At 35.9% G+C, this 21,214-nt stretch overlaps 1 protein-coding gene across 4 annotated transcripts in view; it reads left to right on the forward strand.

Moving 5' to 3' along the window:
• The window catches only part of FBN2 (fibrillin 2), a 262,792-nt gene that overhangs the window by 233,916 nt on the left and 7,662 nt on the right, over nucleotides 1–21,214 (forward strand). For all 4 annotated transcript variants that reach the window (XM_003920636.4, XM_074381877.1, XM_074381882.1 and 1 more), the window contains 8 exons: nucleotides 336–467; nucleotides 6,687–6,812; nucleotides 8,118–8,324; nucleotides 9,318–9,443; nucleotides 11,111–11,233; nucleotides 12,538–12,654; nucleotides 13,251–13,379; nucleotides 15,109–15,228. In XM_003920636.4, the coding sequence (XP_003920685.2) occupies nucleotides 336–467; nucleotides 6,687–6,812; nucleotides 8,118–8,324; nucleotides 9,318–9,443; nucleotides 11,111–11,233; nucleotides 12,538–12,654; nucleotides 13,251–13,379; nucleotides 15,109–15,228 (1,080 nt within the window). The remainder of the gene's footprint in view (nucleotides 1–335; nucleotides 468–6,686; nucleotides 6,813–8,117; nucleotides 8,325–9,317; nucleotides 9,444–11,110; nucleotides 11,234–12,537; nucleotides 12,655–13,250; nucleotides 13,380–15,108; nucleotides 15,229–21,214) is intronic.

The raw sequence follows: 21,214 nt of genomic DNA on the forward strand, positions 1-21,214 counted from the left end.
TATATATATGACAGCATTTTGCTAGCAGATTTCCATACCTAGATAACAAGACACATGATGGTATTTTTGTAAAATCAAGTCAGAGATAAAATGAGTTGAGAAGCTCACCATTGTCACACTCTTGGATTCTTATTAAAGCAAAGATTACCCTTCCCTATCACTATGAGCAGTGCTAAAACGTACTAATCTGGGATACAGCCAATAGCTGACAAAGGCTGGGCTTCTCCTTTCTCCATAATATTACATGTTAAGTGTCAGAAGACCATATCTATAACTTAAAAGTACTAAACCACAGCTTGCTCCTGATAATTTCTTATTTTTATTTTTTGTTCTAGATCTGGATGAATGTGCAGAAGGGGTCCACAACTGTGAATCTAGGGGCATGATGTGTAAGAATCTAATCGGCACCTTCATGTGCATCTGCCCTCCTGGAATGGCCCGAAGGCCCGATGGAGAAGGCTGTGTAGGTAAGCGGTAAGGGAAGGTGTCTGCTTATGCAATGCTTCCACTCCCAGCCTAATTAATGGCACTACTCCCACATCATCTTAACCACAAGCCAACTATTTCTCCAGCTGTGTTAAGGCAGTGATACAGCTAGCTTTCTTTCATCTCAGGGTCTATGCTAACATAATAAGTTCTGGATTGTGGCATTTATGCCTGCTCAAGAACACATGCCCCTTTGTTTTTTCATATTTTAAAGAAAATTATAAATAAAATTTCATGTGTTCTGTAGGTATATATGAAACCAAGTAAATATATTTTAAAAATTTTAAAAAGATAAACACTAATTCATAGAAGGGATTACTGCCAGGGAAGACATTGAGATTAGAAGTAACTAGTCCAAACTGATTTTAAGTGTATTTGTCAATTTTAATGTTTTTACAAAACAGTGAGTTTCTGAACTATTCTGAATCACATGTCACATAAAAAATTAATATACGCAAAAAATTATAATTGGATTTTTTAGTTTCTTTCTTTTCATTTGTTAGATATTTCATTCAAATGCAGTACTTAATAAAGGTAAAAACCGACCTACATAGGCGGTTTAGTTATACAGTGGTTCTTTCAAAAACACTGTTCTTCCAAGATCTGTTATCCCAGAAGGTTAACCCAAACTTTTAAGTCATAATATGTGTTCCTCCAAATCTAGACAGGGCAAAATGCTAATAACCATGTATGGAAGAAAGGATATCAGCATTGTTAACCATCTTATCTTCTTACTGTACATGAAATTTATTTTCATTTATTTTTCCCTTTTTCAATTTATGTGAATGAAAATAATCAGAGATTGGCTAAAATACTTAGAAATATGTTTTAATTTTTATGCATAGAAATTTCTTATTTTTGTAACTAGCTGAATTTTCTATTATACTATTTTTTATTACACTATTTTTTATTACATTTGAAGATATGTTTTCTTGGAAGAGGGAGTAGGCACTGTGATCAGATTAAGAGCACAGCTTTCCAGTCATGGATCTGCCATAAATTATCTGGATGACTTGAAAGCAATTTAACTCTCTGTTCTTCAGTTTCTTCATCTGCATACAATGAGAAACAGTCTGCATGACTGATGGGAGCGGTGGTGGTGGCTGTTGGGGAAGGGTGTATCTCCTCTAGCTCTAATATTCTATCATCCTCTGAACTCACTTTTTCAAAGAAAAAACCCAGGGCAGTATTCTACATTGTATTCTGTTCATTGTTAAAAAGCACTACAAAAGATACAGGTTCTGAAACTTTTCTGATCCTCAAGCTTTTTATTATACCATGCTGATAACTGAAATATCTGCAATAATTTTTTTGATAATCACAAAACTCTTTGTAGAACACTTTCATGCAAACAGTGTTTTCACAGCTTGAAATCACAGTTCAAAAATGGCAAAAATATTATTACAAATAAAAAGTATTTATAAAAGTCAGGATGAAAAATAAAGCCACAAAAGAAATCAATAAAAAATGCCCAAATGCATGAAATTGGAATCAAACAAAATTACCCAAAAAAGTTGATTGTGGCAGAAACTAAAGGTATTGCCATTAAGAGAATTAATGTTATGCAGGAAATCTAAAACCTCTTTAATGAAAGCTGTAAACCTCATCAGAGATGGAAACTTGACTATGCAATATGTTATGCCTCAGTAATTATTTCTTAAACAAATAAATGAATCAAGAAATCTGGTAAGTAGAACATTTTTTCCCAAGATCATTAAATTTTCTTATTTAGACTTTGGCACACTGTCCCAATTTTTGAAAGTTCATTCAACAATCTTTGATTAGAAGATCAGGGACATAGGCAAATGAGAAAAGTATGGCGTGTTTTTGTAGAGACCCATTTCTATACTGCAGTGTGCAGATAGATAGACACAAAAGAGAAAATACTGGGATGCTATTTAATTATCAACAAATTAGTCTTCTAGACATGGAGGCTGCCAGCAGTGAGGCAGGAAAAGGAAAACTAGCAACTACCAAAGATTCTAAGGCTTTAAAAACTTTTTCAGAACCACACGGTCCTCCTAAATTATCTGGAAGCCTGAATGTAATGCCCCAAGGATAGAGAGCATGACAGATTTGGTGAGAGGATGTTCACACAACAAATATGAATTGAAACTGCACATTTGACCCAGTTTGGCACCTGTAACCTGCTATGCTATTTTTCAGTGAGTAGCTGAACTGGAGAAAATAGTTCAAAGATGAATAATTACACAGGACCAGTGTAGCTGGAGTTTGTGCAGGAGAGTGGCATGAAGTGGGTCTAAAGGTAGGCAAATGCCATGGAAAGGAATTTGGTTTTATGCTGAAAGTATTATGGCAGAGTGACTCAGAGTGTGGACCCTGGGGATGGACTATGAATGTGAGAAATCTAGGTTCATATATATCTGCTAGCTCTGTAACCCAAGACAAGTTCAGCTTAAATATGTTCCTCAGATGTCTCATGTAAAAACAAATAGGAATTTTGAGCACACTTTCATAGGATTATTGGGAAGTTTCAATAAAAGAATTCATGTGAAACTCTTAGTGCAGTGCTTGGCATACAGTAAAATTTCAATTAAGTATTAGTTGTTGTTATTTCCTATTTTACATGTTTAAAGATCTTTGGCTGCCTCATAGGTAATGGATTTTACGGAGGTAGTAGCAGAAACAAGGGTTTTATTTAGATGACTGTCTTAAACATTCAGATGAGAGAAAAAAGAGGCTCAGATTAGGGCCACCGTAGTGTGGAAAAAGAGTGGACAGATTCAGAAAATATGTTGGAAATAATCAACAGATTGGATTGCTTATGGATTGATTGAATATATGTAAAAGAGAAGTCCCTGGATTTTTGCTTGAGTAACAAGTAAATTAGCTTAATATAATAATTTACTTGATGCTACTATTAACGGATATGGAAAAGACTGGAAGAAACAGGTTTGGTTGGAAACACAGAAGGATTAAAGTTCTATTTTGGTCATGCTCACTGTCAGATATGTACAAGCTTTCCAAGTGGGAATTTCAAGTCAGCACATGTATTTATGAGCTGCAGATGTAAATTGCTAGCAAATAGGCAGTGTTTGAAAAATCCTGGGGTTGACTGAGAACACCGAGAGAGACCCTGGAGAGTAAAAGGAGCAGGGCTCCTTCCCAGGAGACTGGACTCTGGTCGTTCCAATATTTAGAGTGACTAAAAATATTAGGAGACTAAGAAAGAGTAGCCAACAAGATAGGAAGTTCTCCATGTCAGTGTGGTGTCCTGAGAATTAAAAGAATGGATTATTCAAGCAGTCAGGGAGTGCTCACTTTTGTATGATGCTACTGAGATGTAGAGTAACAATGAATCGTAGTTAGATTTGGTGACTTCTTTGGGAAGTTTTGGTGAAGTGGTGGAGCACATACATTAAGGAAACCATCAGTGCTGAGGTGGGGGAATTTATCGCCAGAAATCATTCTTCCAGAAATTTTGCTCTGAAAGGGAATCAATACATGTGATAGCAGCTAGAGGGCTAATAGATGCATAAAAGAGTTTTTTGTATTGTTTTAAGATGAAAGTTACTAGAGAATTTATGCTGAGGGAATGATTCCTTGAAAAGGGAGCATTGTAAAATCTGGGAAGGCAATCTAGAGTACCAGCACGAGAGCTGGCCTTTGAGAAAAAACAAAGACAGTTTATCTGTTGAAGGAGGACAAAAGGTTGAAAGTGAGGGCACAGCCAGGTGGTTCATAGGGGAGAGATGTTTTATGAGTCTGAGTGTGTAGTGTCATTTTAGAAAATGGGAGTGTGAACATGTTAGGAGGCATGGGAGTGTGAACATGTTAAGAAAATGGGAGTGTGAACATGTTAAGAAGGATTGTGGAGGGAGGATCACGTACCCATTTGAGATTTGAGTCTTGAGTCATGAGTCTCATTAAAATGAGACCTGTTTTCCTCTGGCCTGTCATGCTGCACTGGATTGGACATAGAGTAGGTAGAAGGATGTGAGCATTGGACAAGAGTGACGGACAATGAAAAGGTCAGTAATTGGCAATCTCGATGCAGCCCACAAATTGTCCAAGGGGAGCAAGTACAATGCTGGAAATCAGAATTTTTTAGATAGAGCAACATCATTCCAAGATATACCCTAGTGAAGTTACGAATTTCAACAGAAAAAAAGAAATCAGACTTTTTTTTTGTTTTTTTTTGAGACAGAGTCTTGCTCTGTCGCCAGGCTGGAGTGCAGTGGCGCAACTTGGCTCACTGCAACCTCTGCCTCCTGGGTTCAAGCGATTCTCAGGAATTAGTAATGCCAATGGTAATAAAGCAAAATTAATCTAGAATTTGAAGCACAAATTATGTAATACAGCACAAGCTGTATTATAATCAAACTTGGAAGAACTTAGGCAATATATCCAGCAAGAGCCCTTTCTGGAATAAATAATTCAGACAAATGAAATATAATTCAAGATCTAGGTGAATAACATTAGGGAAAGGATTTGATCAAGTGGCAGACCTTGTACCTCAGATTCTAGAAACAATAAACTGAAAAAAACTTTTATATTCATAACTCATTATTTCTGTATATTTTTTTAAATTTCTGAAGTGAATATTTTATTCTAAAAGACAAAAAAAATAATGATAGGAGGCACATCATGGTGAATTTCAAAACACTAAGAGAAAAATGAAAATCTTAAAACTTCAGGAGAGAAAACCCAGATTTCCTGCAAATGAATGGTAACACTGGGTTTAAAAAAAAATAAAGGAGAAATATTTTGAAAGCATTCTAAGGACAAATAATTTTGAACTAAAATGTTATACTCAAGTATGAAAACAAAAGAAGACCTGGTCAGAAATCTGTTTTAGAATATTGATACCCCTCTGAAATAATTACTGAACTATATATGCTGATTTTTTTAATTAATTCAAGAGGATGAAATAATATATTTGAAACAATGGTGAGTCAAGAAACCGGAAAGCCTCACTAGTTTAAATAGATGCTGATGGCACACTAAAAATCTAACAAACCAAAACTTCTAGGTAACATCAACATGGCAGGTGGTTCAGGGAGAGAGCAGAGATAAGTAAATTTATACTATCATGTTTACCATGGCCAGAGCTTTCAAAACAAATACGTCTTGGCATTGATAGAAAAGTATTCATTAAGAATGTGTGTTAAAGCTGTTCAGTGGTTTCCACTATAAGAATAGAAAGAAGACTGTAACTTCCAAATACGAATTCAGAAGGAAAGGGGGGCGTAGGACAGAGGAAACCATACAGTAAATATAAAACAATGTAAAATGGCAGGCAAGACTCTACGTATCGGTAATCATGACAGATGTAAGTGGTTTAAATTGCTGGTTAAAAGATAAATGTGTTTTTAAAAATTCAGCTAGGTACTATTTCACAGAACTGTAGTACCAAAATCGAAATGTGAGATAGGTTGAAAATAAAAATATTCAAGGCAAATACTAATGAAAGCAAAGTGCATGCAAAAATAAATGTCAGTAAATTTTTAAAAATTTTAAGTATAAAGATGAAAGGAGCAATTTATCAAAAAGACGTAGTTGTCAAGGGCTCTTACTCTCCTAACAACATACCTTTGAAAAAAAAATTCAAGCAAAATTTGCAAAATATTGAAAAAGCACAAAAAGTAAGAATATAGAGAATTTTAATAACAAAAGTTTTGTTCAAGTAGATTCCTTTATTACCAGCCAAAAGAGCAGTATTCCTTAAACTTTCTCTCCCATTGACTGCCCTCACAGGCCTCTGTTGTTCCTGTGATTTTACTCAATGCCACTTCAGGAGCTTGTCCTCCTTTCCTGGCCTGTGTGGCTTTTACTCCACTCATCACCTCTACACAGCACCCACCACCCCTCTCCCCACCCTTTCTCTAATATCACAGAAACCGACGTTCTTTTCCCCCGAGTTCCCTTCCTTGCCTGGTGTCTCAGGGCAATTCTATCCCTTTTGGAGACCAATTTCTAATTTTAGATATAAACACCATCCCTTCTCTGCAGAGGATAAAGAAAAGAGAGAAGAAGAAAACATTATTGTAAGAAAGAACCCACCTAGAAGGATGAAGTAAAGCTAGAAATAAATCAATATTCATGCATGACCCTTTTTAATCTCATCATATTTGTATTTTGGCAAAGAAGTGTTACATAAGATATAACCCATTAGAAGATAGCTTGTAAATTATAATTTTACAGTTTTGTGGTTATTCATGTTGTTTGTTTTTCTGAAGATGAAAATGAATGCAGGACCAAGCCAGGAATCTGTGAAAATGGGCGTTGTGTTAACATTATTGGAAGCTATAGGTGCGAGTGTAATGAAGGATTCCAGTCAAGTTCTTCAGGCACTGAGTGCCTTGGTAAGTTGACAACCAAATATATTATACTTAGTAGATAAAACATCTGTTCATGATGTCATCACAGAAGAGCTCCACATATATATTTCTGTCTGCTGAACAAATCCCCCAATCTCAGGTGCACATCTATTAAAATGACATCTTTGTACATGTGTGTGTTATATGCACATCCATGTGTAATGTAAATAACAATCTTAAATAGTCTTTCCAAAATTAAGATTAATTAAGCTCTTTGGAAAATTTGGCTTTAGTAAAACTTACATCAGAGGATGATTTAATTCCAAAAGAAAATATTTGCAATATGAGGTCAGCTCTGCCAAAATTAATGCAAAATAAATGCCATTTTCAGAAATTCAGGGAAGGTTAATTTTTATATTGTGGTACAGAAAAAATGTTTTACAAAACCTTTTTATGGGAAATAAAAATCTCAGACACTATATGGTATTTTAATGCTAAAATGCATGCATTATAAATTATTGTAGTTAATTATGGCAGCTGTAAAATGTGTGTTATAGTAACATTCAAGGTGAACAAAGAAATAAGAGCAGTAAACTGACTCATCACTTGATTTAGTATAAAAAGAATATTTCAGCTATATCAGATTTTTTTCAAAATGATGTCATATGTTTCAAATTCTAGGAAATTTTTAGTTAAGAAAACATATTTTGTTTATTGTTATCTCCAATCTGTACCTTTACTAACATCAGTAAATTAGGAAATAGGAAACATATCCCACATACAAAGTGTAATTTTCTGTTCATGTTATTAAGTTTTGCTAGGATTGTTTATAAAACTAAAGATTTCATTGCCTTTTATATCAGGAAAAATCATTGTATTTACATTTTTTAAAATCTACTCAGATGTATAAAATATGAGAGATATAGAAAATCTGAGAGATAAGACTGAATAAGTACCAAGCTCATAAAATATAGTCTAGAATTTGCTTTCCAAAAACTAATTCTGGTACCATTTGCTTATTTAAAGGAAAATAAGTTTATTTTATTTTCACTTGTATTCTACAGAAATGGTAAATTGCTATCATTTAGTTGGCAACAGATTGGAGAAAAAAGATTAATTGAAAAAAATTAATCTATTACCAAAGTATAGTACCACTTTTTGTCAAATTTAATAAACTATAGTCTTTAGTGAAAGAATATGTTATGAATTTAACTGCCAGCAAAACTTTATAATCATAAGTTCTCTTAATTATTCCTCAGAAGGAAATTCTTGATTACCCTCCTTAATTTGAAAGCCAGGATAATGAAATGTCAATTTGCATCCTTAACTCTTTCTACTTTGTCATTTCAGACAATCGACAGGGACTCTGCTTTGCAGAGGTATTGCAGACAATATGTCAAATGGCATCCAGCAGTCGCAATCTTGTCACTAAGTCAGAATGCTGCTGTGATGGTGGGCGAGGCTGGGGCCACCAGTGTGAGCTTTGCCCACTTCCTGGAACTGCCCAATACAAAAAGATATGTCCTCATGGCCCAGGATACACAACTGATGGAAGAGGTAAGAGGTTCAGGAAATTTATTCATATAATCAACACATTAAATTTTATGAATTCAGATCAATGTGAAGAAAAAGTGAAATGATACAATAAAAAGAATAGCTAAAATGTTTATACTTTGTTATCTATATTTGACTTGTGTTTTCACATATATGTATATAGAAAGAGTAGTCTTTACTAATGCTTTAGAAATATTGAGTTAATCTTCCTGTCAAACCTAAGGGGTAGAATGTATTATTCTCATTTTAAAGATGAGGGAAATGAAGCACAAAGCTAAGATAACAATGAGTAATTTTCCCAAGATCACTCACTTTTTAAGGGATGGACCCAGGAAAGGAACACATCTGTCTGATCCAAAGGCCATGCTTGTAACCCCCAAACTACATTTTCCTTATTTAAATAAATAGTGCATATTTGAATGTACACAGGGACTTATTCTATTTGCAGTGTCTTTACAGACTAGCAAGTCTCACAAGTAGTCAGTTATTTCCATTTCTTGTACAACCAACTAATATATTAATGTCCTAAAAAAAAAAAAAGTCTTTCCTCCATTTACTGTACAGATTCCCAATATCATGCATGACAACTTTGCTAGTCAAAGCTTTTCATCACAAAGCTTTTCTTCAATCTATTGCAAATGTGAATTTGAGGCCAATCCATGGCAAATTATTACAAGTTCCAAACTACTTGGGCTTGGAAGGGGTAGCTTTCTGGATTCCCCCCACCAAAATAACTCATGGCTAGATTGCAGAATGGGTAGCCTTAAACAGGGCTTTCAGCAGAGCCTTCCTTTATGTCTTCCCATCGCTTAAGATTACTTTTCTGTCACTTCCCTGTTGCTTTTTGCCTGAATGATGAACAGGTACTCCAGTGCCATTAGGAATGTTTGCAGTTAGTTATCTCGTCTCCATTTCTTAATTTCTCTTCGTTTCTAATGAGTTTTACCCTAGTTTTTATGTTAGCTCTTGACTGTTTTTGGTTGTTTTGGTCCACAGACATTGATGAATGTAAGGTAATGCCAAACCTCTGCACCAATGGTCAGTGCATCAACACCGTGGGCTCATTCCGATGCTTCTGCAAGGTTGGCTACACCACAGACATCACTGGAACCTCTTGTATAGGTGAGGATGGACACCTCTATGTCCAGGGGTTGGAGGTCTAGTCAACTACTGTTTCCTAAAGTCAGCTGTTGCCAGTAGAGTGTCTTTATTATGGAGCTTTGGAATACACATTTTATGTAAATGATGTCATCCTCTCAATCATGTGCTTGTTAATCACACAGCACTTGGCCTTTGTCCAATAATGTAGGATGTAGAATTCTTCACTTTTTCCCAAAAAAAAAAAAAAAAAAAAAAGTCTGTGCAATCAGGGAACTAAAAATTACAAACACATACTTTCAACATTTTATATTTTAATGTAAAATTGAAAGTGCACATTTGTTTGTCATTCTTTGGAGGAAAGGGGTGTTTCTTATGAATATGTGTGATTATATATTAAGAGAGTGTTTTCCATGTTTCTCTTTGCTGTTTTTTGGCATGAAGTATACCAAGTAAGCATCACCTAAGTAAAATTTCCAACTGCGGAGCAGTCTCAATACAGAATCCTTCTACCGTTTTACCATTTCTCTTTTTTATTTAAGTTTTTATTGTCTCGCTCACACCAATTTATGATGGTTGTGGGGCAGGAAGGACTTAGACTTTTGTTGAGTCTTGCCAAAGTATTCAACTTCATTTTTATTGAAGAAAAAAGTATTTTCTCCTTTATGTTTCATTAGTTTAGTTGATATTCTATCAAATTACCTATTTCAGTAACAAGTACACCTGGCATTAAAAGGTTAAGAAAACCCAGCTGACTTCTTTGAAACAGAAGAGCATGAGTATTAGAGAATAGGCCATTTATTAATTGTGAGGATTCAGCATTCCGTGGGCATCAATGCAGTATGTTCTGTGGAGGAAATGGAGATTGCCTGCTGTCAGTCAGAATCCAAGCAGGAAAGAGATGGCATATTTCAAGGAGGACAATTCAAGGAGGGTCTAACAAAAGGACTGTGTATACGCGTGTGAGCAGCATGTACGAAAGCAAGGAGGTATAGTGCTGTGTGCTGGGGCTGTACTAGCCCTGGGCCGAAAGAAAAGAGGCAGAGGTTATTGGAACCTGGAAGAAGAAAGTTGTGCTCAGAGGTCTGCCTTGAGAGGACATCTGACATCTGATCCAGTGACTCAGCCAACCTGAGCCTATCTTACAGGAAGGGAGTTGAGGAAATAAGGGCCAGACAGAAGACAGAGGGCAAAGGGAGAGCCTCTGCATGGGATCCATAGAGCTCCACCTCCTGGGCCTGAGGCAGGGTGGACCGGGATGAGGACTGGATTTGAAGAAGAAAGTGGAAGGTTCCGGCACCATCTGTGATTCCACAAGATGGTTAAGCGAGCCTCAGCAAAGAGAGTTTAAGAGAACTTTTGCCACTTCCATACGTCAAAAAAAGAGAAACTCTTTTTAAGTTTATGATTTTCAGGTTGTAAACCAAAGTATATTCATCTAAAGAATGTAGTAGTTTTGAACCCAGACAGTTGTCTAGACATCTTAATATTTACCCAAGATCCATAGATTTGCAAAGTAAACCCATATGTTACTTTAGAGAATATCATTCTGTGCATCATTTCTCTCTGGCTATATTCCACTTTAAGTTGAAGAGGAAAAACAGAAAGTATGAAGTGAGAATATGGAAGGGGGAAAGAGGCCAGTTGTTTCTTTTAACCAGTAATTTAAACTTCGCATCACTTTTACTTAGACCTTGATGAATGTTCCCAGTCCCCGAAACCATGCAACTTCATCTGCAAGAACACTGAGGGGAGTTACCAGTGTTCCTGTCCGAGGGGGTATGTCCTGCAAGAGGATGGAAAGACGTGCAAAGGTGAGTGAAGAGTCTCTGACAATCGTGACCCTTGTCTGTCTCTTTTCTTTCAAATTTAAATGTTAGATTACCAGGGATCATGCCATTGTGCATCACCTTCATTAAAAGGTACCTTCCTAGTGGCTACATTATTACTCATAGAAAATTCTACCAATAGTCCCATTGCAGGAAGCAGAGAGAATTAAAACCCAAGTTAAAACAGTTTGCTTCTTATAGAAAGCTACATACATTTTTAAAAATAAAATATAACAAAAACTGTTGGTGTGGGAAGAGATCAAAACAAATCACTAAGATAAGATTGTTGTTGCTTATCTAAGCTTTTCATTTCTCTAAGCTAGGTTTATTCTAGGTTTATGTGGAAAGTGAAAATGGATAGGTAAATTTACATTTTTGCTTAGATGGTATCAAATGTAATTATTTATCAAGCTAAATTAGATCATTAAAATAGCTTCAATACTATACTTAAATATTTGAATTTACAGTAAGTCTCATCAGAATGAAATTAATGGACTGAGCAAATTTTTAAAATATAGATTATTATCAATAAAATGAGGTTTTATTTCCAAGGCATATCAAAAAAATTACAATAATAGCAAGCACTGCTTGGACCTGTTTAGTGAACTGATATAGGTCCATGTTATACATTGCTTATAAATGAGCATGACTAAAGCATTTTTAAGCTGTAAAATAATGAATTAGTCTTGCCTACATCTTAGGTGGTACATTTATTTTAAATATAGTTTCCGAATTAAGTTTTATTATAGCCAAAATCAAATTTTGAGATTTTTCTTAGTAGAGTCCAAATATCAATACCATTTATGACTTGAATTACAGATGCTGTATTTTGCTTCCTTTAATATTAATGCTCGTGTTTTCATCTGAATATGGAAACTCTTAGTGTTTGTGTTAAGACCTACGTCAGTTTCCAGATTCTATATCATTTTTATTTAATCCTTCCTTTAATAGGAGTAAGTAATCGGCCATGTACTATACTGTATTCAATGCAAGAATTATAACCTTTAAATAATAGCTTTTAGAATACTTATTGGAAACTGCTATGATTCTGCCATTCAGTTTCTTATGTACTGCCTTAATTGTCCTATCATCGTAGCCCATGATATTTATTCTGCTTAAATATGTAAAAAGAAACTGCTTGCCATATGTCTATGGAAATCTACGAAGCTTCCAGCAAAAATCTACACAAATGCTCCCAATGGAGCATGTGCATCTCCCGTAGCTTCATGAGGAAGGAAATATAGGCAGGTAATCCGCTGTGATTTTCACTGGCTTCTGTCTAATTTCAGACCTCGATGAATGTCAAACCAAACAGCATAACTGCCAGTTCCTCTGTGTCAACACCCTGGGGGGATTTACCTGTAAATGTCCACCTGGTTTCACACAACATCACACTGCTTGTATCGGTAAGACAAAATTACAAATGGGAAATTTTACAAACCTCTAGTAGATGCATGAAAATTGTATTTAAAATTATAAACAGAAGAATGTCCCGGAACTTATATTCATAACCAATCCCCCATAATTAGTGGTCTAAAGAAGTTGCTAATAATAAAGAGATTTTCAGGAACAATATCCAAAGGCAAAAGGGCCTTTTTTAACCCAAGCACATGCACAGTAGCCATATTTCAAGCAGTGCCTTTATATCACGTTCTCATTATAACCATGGTATTCAGACAAAGTACGATTCAAAGCTCGCTGTAATTTAGGACATGTTAACTCAAACACTGAGTTTTTATTTCAGAAGACACTTGTTAAGGAACTTTCAGTCAGCGTGCCCTCAATCACCCCAAAATGTGCTCTAATCTTAAACCTCTTGAAATACACTTTTTCTTACTACTCTTGTCTTTAATATGACAGTGAATTTTCACAGAAATTTTCCCAAAATGCCATTTTCACATCATGAAACTTAGGTTTTCATACATGGCTTTTGACTTCACATGAAACTTAAGACATGTCATAATTGGAAAGTTTGACGCTTTCCTTCTTGATGCTTTGCCAGACAACAATGAATGCGGGTCTCAGCCTTCACTTTGTGGAGCAAAAGGAATCTGTCAAAACACTCCGGGCAGTTTCAGCTGCGAATGCCAAAGAGGGTTCTCTCTTGATGCCACCGGACTGAACTGTGAAGGTTAGTTGATTTGCTCAAAAATTCTTCATCTAGTAACAGTAAACCATATCTGTTTTTAACTTCCAAGACACTAAATGAGAAATTGGGATAATCTCAAAAAACAAACAACCAAAAAATATTGAACTGAATAGGACCCAGCAACTGATATCCAGCCAGAAATTTCTATGCAACACTTTAGGAACAGAGGGAAACTTCACGGAAGTGAAACAAAAATTCTGTGATTACAAATTGACTTTCAGGGTAACTATTGACTAATCATTGATCTAAGAAAGAATTGAGTTGAAAAAGAAATCTGTGCCTAATACGGTTTTCAGTCATGTGCAAGCATACCAGAAAAAATAATAATTGACCTCTTATTCCACGATTCTTGAATATGTAAGAATTAAATACAAAAAGAATCTGTCATCGTAGAGAATTGAACAAGTGTACTGAAAATGCTAGGTGAAAATGGTGGCTGTTTCTATTTTTTACGGATCAAGCTCTGGCTTCACTTCTTCACTCTCCTACAGAGGAGGTATGGGTCTCCTCTGCATTAGCTATTTTCCTGTAAAATCCAAGGGAACATTTAAGTGGAAACAAAATAAGAACATGCTTGCAGTTAAGAAAATTTCATATAGTTCTTCAGTATTTATAATGCAACTGCTAGTGTATGACAAGAAAAATGTATTAAGACTAGTATCTTATAAAATACCCATGCCAGAATTGTGAGACTATATTTAATTCCCTTATATTCTTATATAGCATTGTAATTTAGTTTTCTTGATTTTAATCACCCATTTAACATTAACTATTCTTACAGATATATTATTTAGATTTCTAGAAATATATTTAAAGTATTTAATTTGCTCTCTGTAAGGCTTGTGGAACTTTTATATGCATCTCATTTTCAGCAAAGAAAAATTCAGTTTTAAAATGTCAATTTTAATGTTGTATCTCTCAAATCATTGAGACATTGAAAGTTTTCTGAACCTACAGCTGTTTGCCACGTGTGAGTTCAGCTTGTGACCATCCCCATAAGATGCCATTTATTAATTATCCATGTAAATTTGTTACACACCTTGGACATGCCGATTTTATTTTACTCTTTATGGATAGATTTCAAAGCTTCGGTTTTCATTCCAAAGGAGCATGCATAAACAAACAAAGAAATTATTCCACATGTATAATAATACCACATCTTGTCTAAAAATAACATATTTAAATACTTAAGAGGAATTGGCATCTCATTAATCTTGAATGATAATAAAAATTTTTATGTTCAAAATAATTGTACTTTTTAGGTATCTTTGTAATGCTTCTATTCTCTCAAAAATGAGGATTCTATCTCAATCACTTTCAAACTTACTGGAATAAGCAATGCAAATACATATGTATATATGATATACCAAATAAATCATACCATATGCAGCTAATCAGTTCAAAATGCACAACATTTGTGGTTGCTATGGTTGATCTGCTGAAATTGAGATGTTATTTGGAGTACTGACATGCCATGGTCTGGTGGAGAGCAGAATGAGATGGTCTTATCGCACAACTGTTCCATGCACCACCACTGACTAATACCCATGTGACCTGGAAAAATGACAGCCTCTCTGCATGTCATGTCTTGCTCGTTTGTTCCCATGATAATAGTTACCCCAGGTTTCATTTGGAGTGCATTTAAAAATATAGTAGAAGAAAGGTGACATAAAAGGTGACATAAAAAACAAGCTGGGCTTGTTTTTTGCAGATGTTGATGAATGTGATGGGAACCACAGGTGCCAACACGGCTGCCAAAACATCCTGGGTGGCTACAGGTGTGGCTGCCCGCAAGGCTACATCCAGCACTACCAGTGGAATCAGTGTGTCGGTGAGTGCTGTTTTCTTCCATAGCGCTTGTTTTTCTCACCTGAAAGTGTCTCTGAATAAGATGAACAAATCGTGAGGTTTGAATTTTAGACTTTAAAACCAGTCCTTAAGACTGATGCATGGGGACTCATTCTGCTATTTTGTGTGTGTGTGTGTGTTTGAAAATATCTATAGTAAAAAGGTTGCTTTTAAGTACCTAAAACTTAACTAGAGGTTTCATCATTTTAAATTTTGGCTACATAATTTTAAGTTTCTGAAGATGATGTCAAGAATCATTATCATTGTTTTACAAGATCAGCCACTTTTTTGTCTGTAATTTGATATCTTTACATTTCCTGTCCATTCCCCTCATAGGAATCTAAAGGAATTCATATCAACTTAATGAGGACAGTCCATCTGTGCTCTCCTGTCACATAGATTTAATAAAAAGCATGGGAAGTGTTTTAAGGTCGAAAAAGTACCTACTTACAGCAAATGCTGTAATAATTTTTTAAAACTGTCTTAACTTTTGATCACTTCTTAGTTTCTGCATTTCCTCCTATGAGTGTATATTCATGGTGTGGTAAAGATCTGTCTTAGAATATCAGGAACAGTATTGTTTACATAGCTATTAAAATAATGTAAAACATTCTGTGGGTTCCCTGTTCACTCTGATGGTAGTTTCTTTTGCTGTGCAGATCTTTAGTTTAATTAGATCCCATTTGTCAATTTTGGCTTTTTTTTTGCAATTGTTTTTTACATTTTTGTCATGAAGTCTTTGTTTTTTGTTTTTTGATTTTTTGAGACAAGAGTCTTGCTCTGTTGCCCAAGCTAGAGTGCAGTGGCACAACCTTGGCTCACTGTAAACTCCACCTCCCGGGTTCAAGTGATTCTCCTGCCTCAGCCTCCCGAGTAGCTGAGATTACAGGAGTCTGCCACCACACTTGGCTAATTTTTTGTATTTTTAGTAGAGACAGGGTTTCACCATGTTGGCCAGGCTGGTCTTGAACACCTGACCTCAGGTGATCACCCTCCTCGGCCTTCCAAAGTACTGGGATTACAAGCATGAGCCACTGCGCCTGGCCACTTCTAGCGTTTTTATGGTTTGGAGTTTTACATTTAAGTCTTTAATCCATCTTGAGTTAATGTTTGTATAATGTGTAAGGAGGGGGTCCAGTTTCAGTTTTCTGCATATGGCTAGCCAGCTTTCCCAGCACCATTTACTGAATGGGAGATCCTTTCCCCATTGCTTGTTTTTGTCAGGTTTGTCGAAGATCGGTTGGTTGTAGATGTGTGGCATTATTTCTGAGGTCTCTGTTCTGTACTGTTGGAGTATATCTCTGCTTTGATGCCAGTACCATACTGTTTTGGTTACTTGTAGTATAGTTTGAAGTCAGGTAACATGATGCCTCAAGCTTTTTTCCTTTTGCTTAGGATTATCTTGGTTATACACACTCTCCTTTGGTTCCATATGAAATTTATGGTAGTTTGGTGGGAATATCATTGAATCTATAAATTACTTTGGGCAGTATGGCCATGTTCATGATATTGATTCTTTCTATTTAAGAGGATAAAATGTTTTTCCATTTGTTTGTATCTTCTCATTTCCTTGAGCAGTAGTTTGTAGTTCTCCTTGAAGAGGTCCCTCACATCTCTTGTTTGCTGTATTTCTATGTATTTTATTCTCTTTGTAGCAATTGTGAATGGGAGTTCATTCATTATTTGACTCTCTGCTTGTCTGTTGTTGGTGTATAGGAATGCTTGTGATTTTTACACATTGATTTTGTATCTTGAGACTTTGCTGAAGTTGCTCATCAGTCTGAGTTTTTGGGCTGAGACGATGGAGTTTTGTTGTTGTTGCTGTTTTGAGAAGGTCTCACTCTGTCACCCAGGCTGAAGTGCAGTGGCACGATCTCAGCTCACTGCAACCTGCACCTCTCAAGTGGCAGGAATTACAGGCGCCTACCACCAAGCCCAGCTAATTTTTTTTTTTCTGGTATTTTCAGTAGAGATGGGGTTTCACCATATTGGTCAGACTGGTTTGAAACTCCTGACCTCAAGTGATCTGCCCATCTTAGCCTCCCAAAGTACTAGGATTACAGGTGTGAACCACTGTGCCTGACCAGATGATGGGGTTTTCTAAATATAGAATCATGGCATCTTCAGACAGATGCAATTTGACCTCCTCTCTTGCTGTTTGAATACCCTTTATTTCTTTCTTTGCCTGATTGCCCTGGCCAGAACTTCCAGAACTGTGTTGAACAGGAGTGGTGAGAGAGGTCATTCTTGTCTTGTACTGGTTTTCAAAGGGAATGGTTCCAGCTTTTGTCCATTCATCATGACATTGGCTGTGGGTTTGTCATAAATAGCTCTTAATATTTTGAGACATGTTCCATCAATACCTACTTTATTGAATTTTTAACATGAAGGGATGTTGTTTTATCAAAGGCCTTTTCTGCATCTATTGAGATAATTATGTGGTTTTTGTCATTAGTTCTGTATATATGATGGATTATGTTTATTGAATTGTGTATGTTGAACCAGCCTTGCTTCAAAGGGATGAAGCCAACTTGATCGTGGTGGATAAGTTTTTTGATGTGCTGCTGGATTCAGTTTGCCATTATTTTATTGAGGACTTTCACATCGATATTCATCAGGGATACTGGCCTGAAATTTCCTTTTTTTGTTTTGTGTCTGCCAGGTTTTGATATCAGAATGATGCTGACTCATTAAATTTGGGTTAAGGAATAGTCCCTACTTTCAATTGTTTGGAATAGTTTCAGAAGGAATGGTACCAGCTCGTCTTTGTACCTCTGGTATCATTCAGCTGTGAATCCATCTGGTCCTGGGCTTTTTTTGGTTGGTAGCTATTAATTACTGCCTCACTTTCAGAAGTTGTTATTGGTCTATTCAGGGATTTGATTTCTTCCTGATTTAGTCTTGGGAGGGTGTTTGTATCCAGGAGTTTATCCATTTCTTCTAGATTTCCTAGTTTATTTGTATAGAGATGTTCATAGTATTCTCTATGGTAGTTTGTATTTCTGTGGGATCAATGGTGATATCCCCTTTATCATATTTTATTATTTCTGTTTGATTCTTTTCTGTTATTTATTAGTCTAACTAGCAGTCTATTTTGTTAATTTTTCAAAAAAACAGCTCCTGGATTCATTGATTTTTTTTTTTTGGAGGATTTTTTTGTGTCTCTATCTCAGTTCTACTCTGATCTTAATTATTTCTTGTCTTCTGCTAGCTTTGGGATTAGTTTGCTCTTGCTTCTCTAGCTCTTTTAATTCTGATGTTAGGGTGTCGACTTGAGATCTTTCTAGCTTTCTGATGTGGGCATTTAGATATAAATGCTATAAATTTCCCTCTTACCACTACTTTAGCTGTGTCCCAGATATTCTGATATGTTGTCTGTTTATTCTCACGGGTTTCAAAGAACTAAAGAGCTTCTGCACAGTAAAAGAAACTATCATCAGAGTCAACAGGCAGCCTACAGAATGGGAAAAAAATTTTTGCAATATATCCATCTTACAAAGATCTAATATCTAGACTCTGCAAGGAACGTAAACAAATTTGCAAGAAAAATACAAACAGTCCCATCAAAAAGTGGGCAAAGGATATGAACAGACACTTCTAAAAAAAATACATTTATGCAGCCAACAAACATATGAAAAAAGCTCAACATCACTGATTGTTAGAGAAATGCAAATCAAAACCACAATGAGATACCATCTCATTCTAGTCTGAATGGTAATTATTAAAAAGTCAAGAAACAATAGATGTTGGCAAGGCTGTGGAGAAATAGGAATGCTTTTACCCTGTGGGAATGTAAATTAGTTCAACCATTGTTGAAGACAGTGTGGTGATTCCTCAAGGATCGAGAACCAGACATACCATTTGACTCAGCAATCCCGTTACTGGATGTATACCCAAAGGAATATAAATCATTCTACTCTAAAGACACATACACATGTATGTTTATTGCAGCACTATTTACAATAGCAAAGACATGGAACCAACCCAAATGCCCATCACTGATAGAATGAATAAAGAAAATGTGGTACGTATACATCATGGAATACTATGCAGCCATAAAAAAGGAATGAGAGCATGTCCTTTGCAGGGACATGGTTGAAGCTAGAAGCAATCATCCTCAGCAAACTAACACAGGAACAGAAAACCAAACACTACTTTTTCTCACTCATAAGTGGGAGTTGAATGAGAACTCCCACATTAATGGGGGAACAATGAGAACACATGGACACAGGGAAGGGAACAAACACATTGGGACCTGTTAGGGTGGGATCAAGGGGAGGGAACCTAGAGGATGGGTCAGTAGGTGCAGCACACCACCATGACACACATATACTTATGTAACAAACCTGGACATTCTGCAAATGTGTCCCAGAACTTAAAGTAAAATAAAAAATAAATAAATGTAATAATAATGTAAAACAGTTTTATTACAATATTTATAAAATATGAAGTCCACCACTTTATTTAGTAAATATCATGGACTTCTTGTTTAATTCTATAGACCTTCATCCAAAAGAGTGATTCTCTAATATTTCGTATAGTGATAGCTTCAATGGAATTTTTTTAAAGGAGAGCATAAGCAGAAATAGGAACACGAATGGAGTGCCAATTTAATTTCAAAGTTTTTAAGTTTCCTGAAGTTTGTGCTTCTAAATACCTAGTGCAAAACTAGCTGCACAGGTTTTTACTAAATGTGGAAGCTCTGTTTGGAATAGTCTGACTTTAAGATGGTGTGGTGTATCCCAATTCCCCTTTATGAGATCCTGAGGTGGGCACTCTGGCAAGGCAGTCACCCCAGAGTAGCTCGCACTGGAGTCCAGCCAGAAGCCTGTCTACCTTATAATCAGAAAAGACTCCATGAGCAGAGGAATAAATTTTTTCAAAGATGAGTCCAAAACTAAAAGTACATGGGCAGATATCCCTAACTGTAGGTATTAATTTGTAAGTTTGTTCTACTAAAATGGGTACTTCTAAGCGGTAGGTGCCTGGGTATGACACATTAGGGATTTATTTCAAAAGAGTCTAGATTCTTCTGGGCAGGGTTGAGGAATCCAGCTTGTCTCTATAAAATTGCCGACTTTCTTCCCTTGAATCCATGTGACACTGTTAGATTTTTAACTCAAATATATGGCAGAAATAGGGTGAAATACCCCCTCAGGAAACTAATAAAAGCAACGCGTTAGTAAAAGAAAAAGACTTAGGACAAAATGCAAATTGAAAAGCCACAAACATTTTTATCTGTCACTATTTGTGTATCTTTAGCCATTCATGTGATAGACAGGTGGGGAGCGGAGGATACAGAAGGAAGCATTTCAGGCAGATTTCCCCAGGGCTTCTCATCAGGGGTCAACACTGAGAGTCAGTGCATCAGATGGTTTAAACAGGCAAAATTGTAAACTACGATGTTACTAAACCTATCACCAATTGAAGAAGAAGAAAAGTTCTTGGAAAGTGTTACTATTGAAAAAGGTTGGGGAGAGATAGCATGGGGAGAAATGCCAGATGTGGGTGAGGGGGAGGAAGGCAGCAAATCACGCTGCCATGTGTGTACCTATGCAACAATCTTGCATGCTCTTCACATGTACCCCAAAACCTAAAATGCAATTAAAAAAAAAGAAAAGAAAAGAAAAAAGCTTTCAATTCAAACTAACACTTCAGGAAATTTCCTGCCAGTTGTAACAGAGAATTTACAACATTCTGGTAGACCGAGTGTACAGATGTAGGGAACATTCTCAACTATTTGTAAGCATTAGAATTATTTAAATACAATTATTCAAAATTGAAAATATGTAAATATTAACATTTGCATGTGAAGAAAAATTATGTCTTTGTATATGAAGACTTTCCGTTTTAGTATTAGTAACTTCCAGTTGCTTCTGTAGCCTGTTCACAATAATTCACACATAGTTTAGTGAGGCTTGAATCAGTTCAGGGTATGTATCAGACAGGAACATATTTAAGTCTATAAA

This window comes from Saimiri boliviensis, chromosome 1 (assembly GCF_048565385.1).
Source record: "Saimiri boliviensis isolate mSaiBol1 chromosome 1, mSaiBol1.pri, whole genome shotgun sequence".
Taxonomy (NCBI): Eukaryota; Metazoa; Chordata; class Mammalia; order Primates; family Cebidae; genus Saimiri; species Saimiri boliviensis.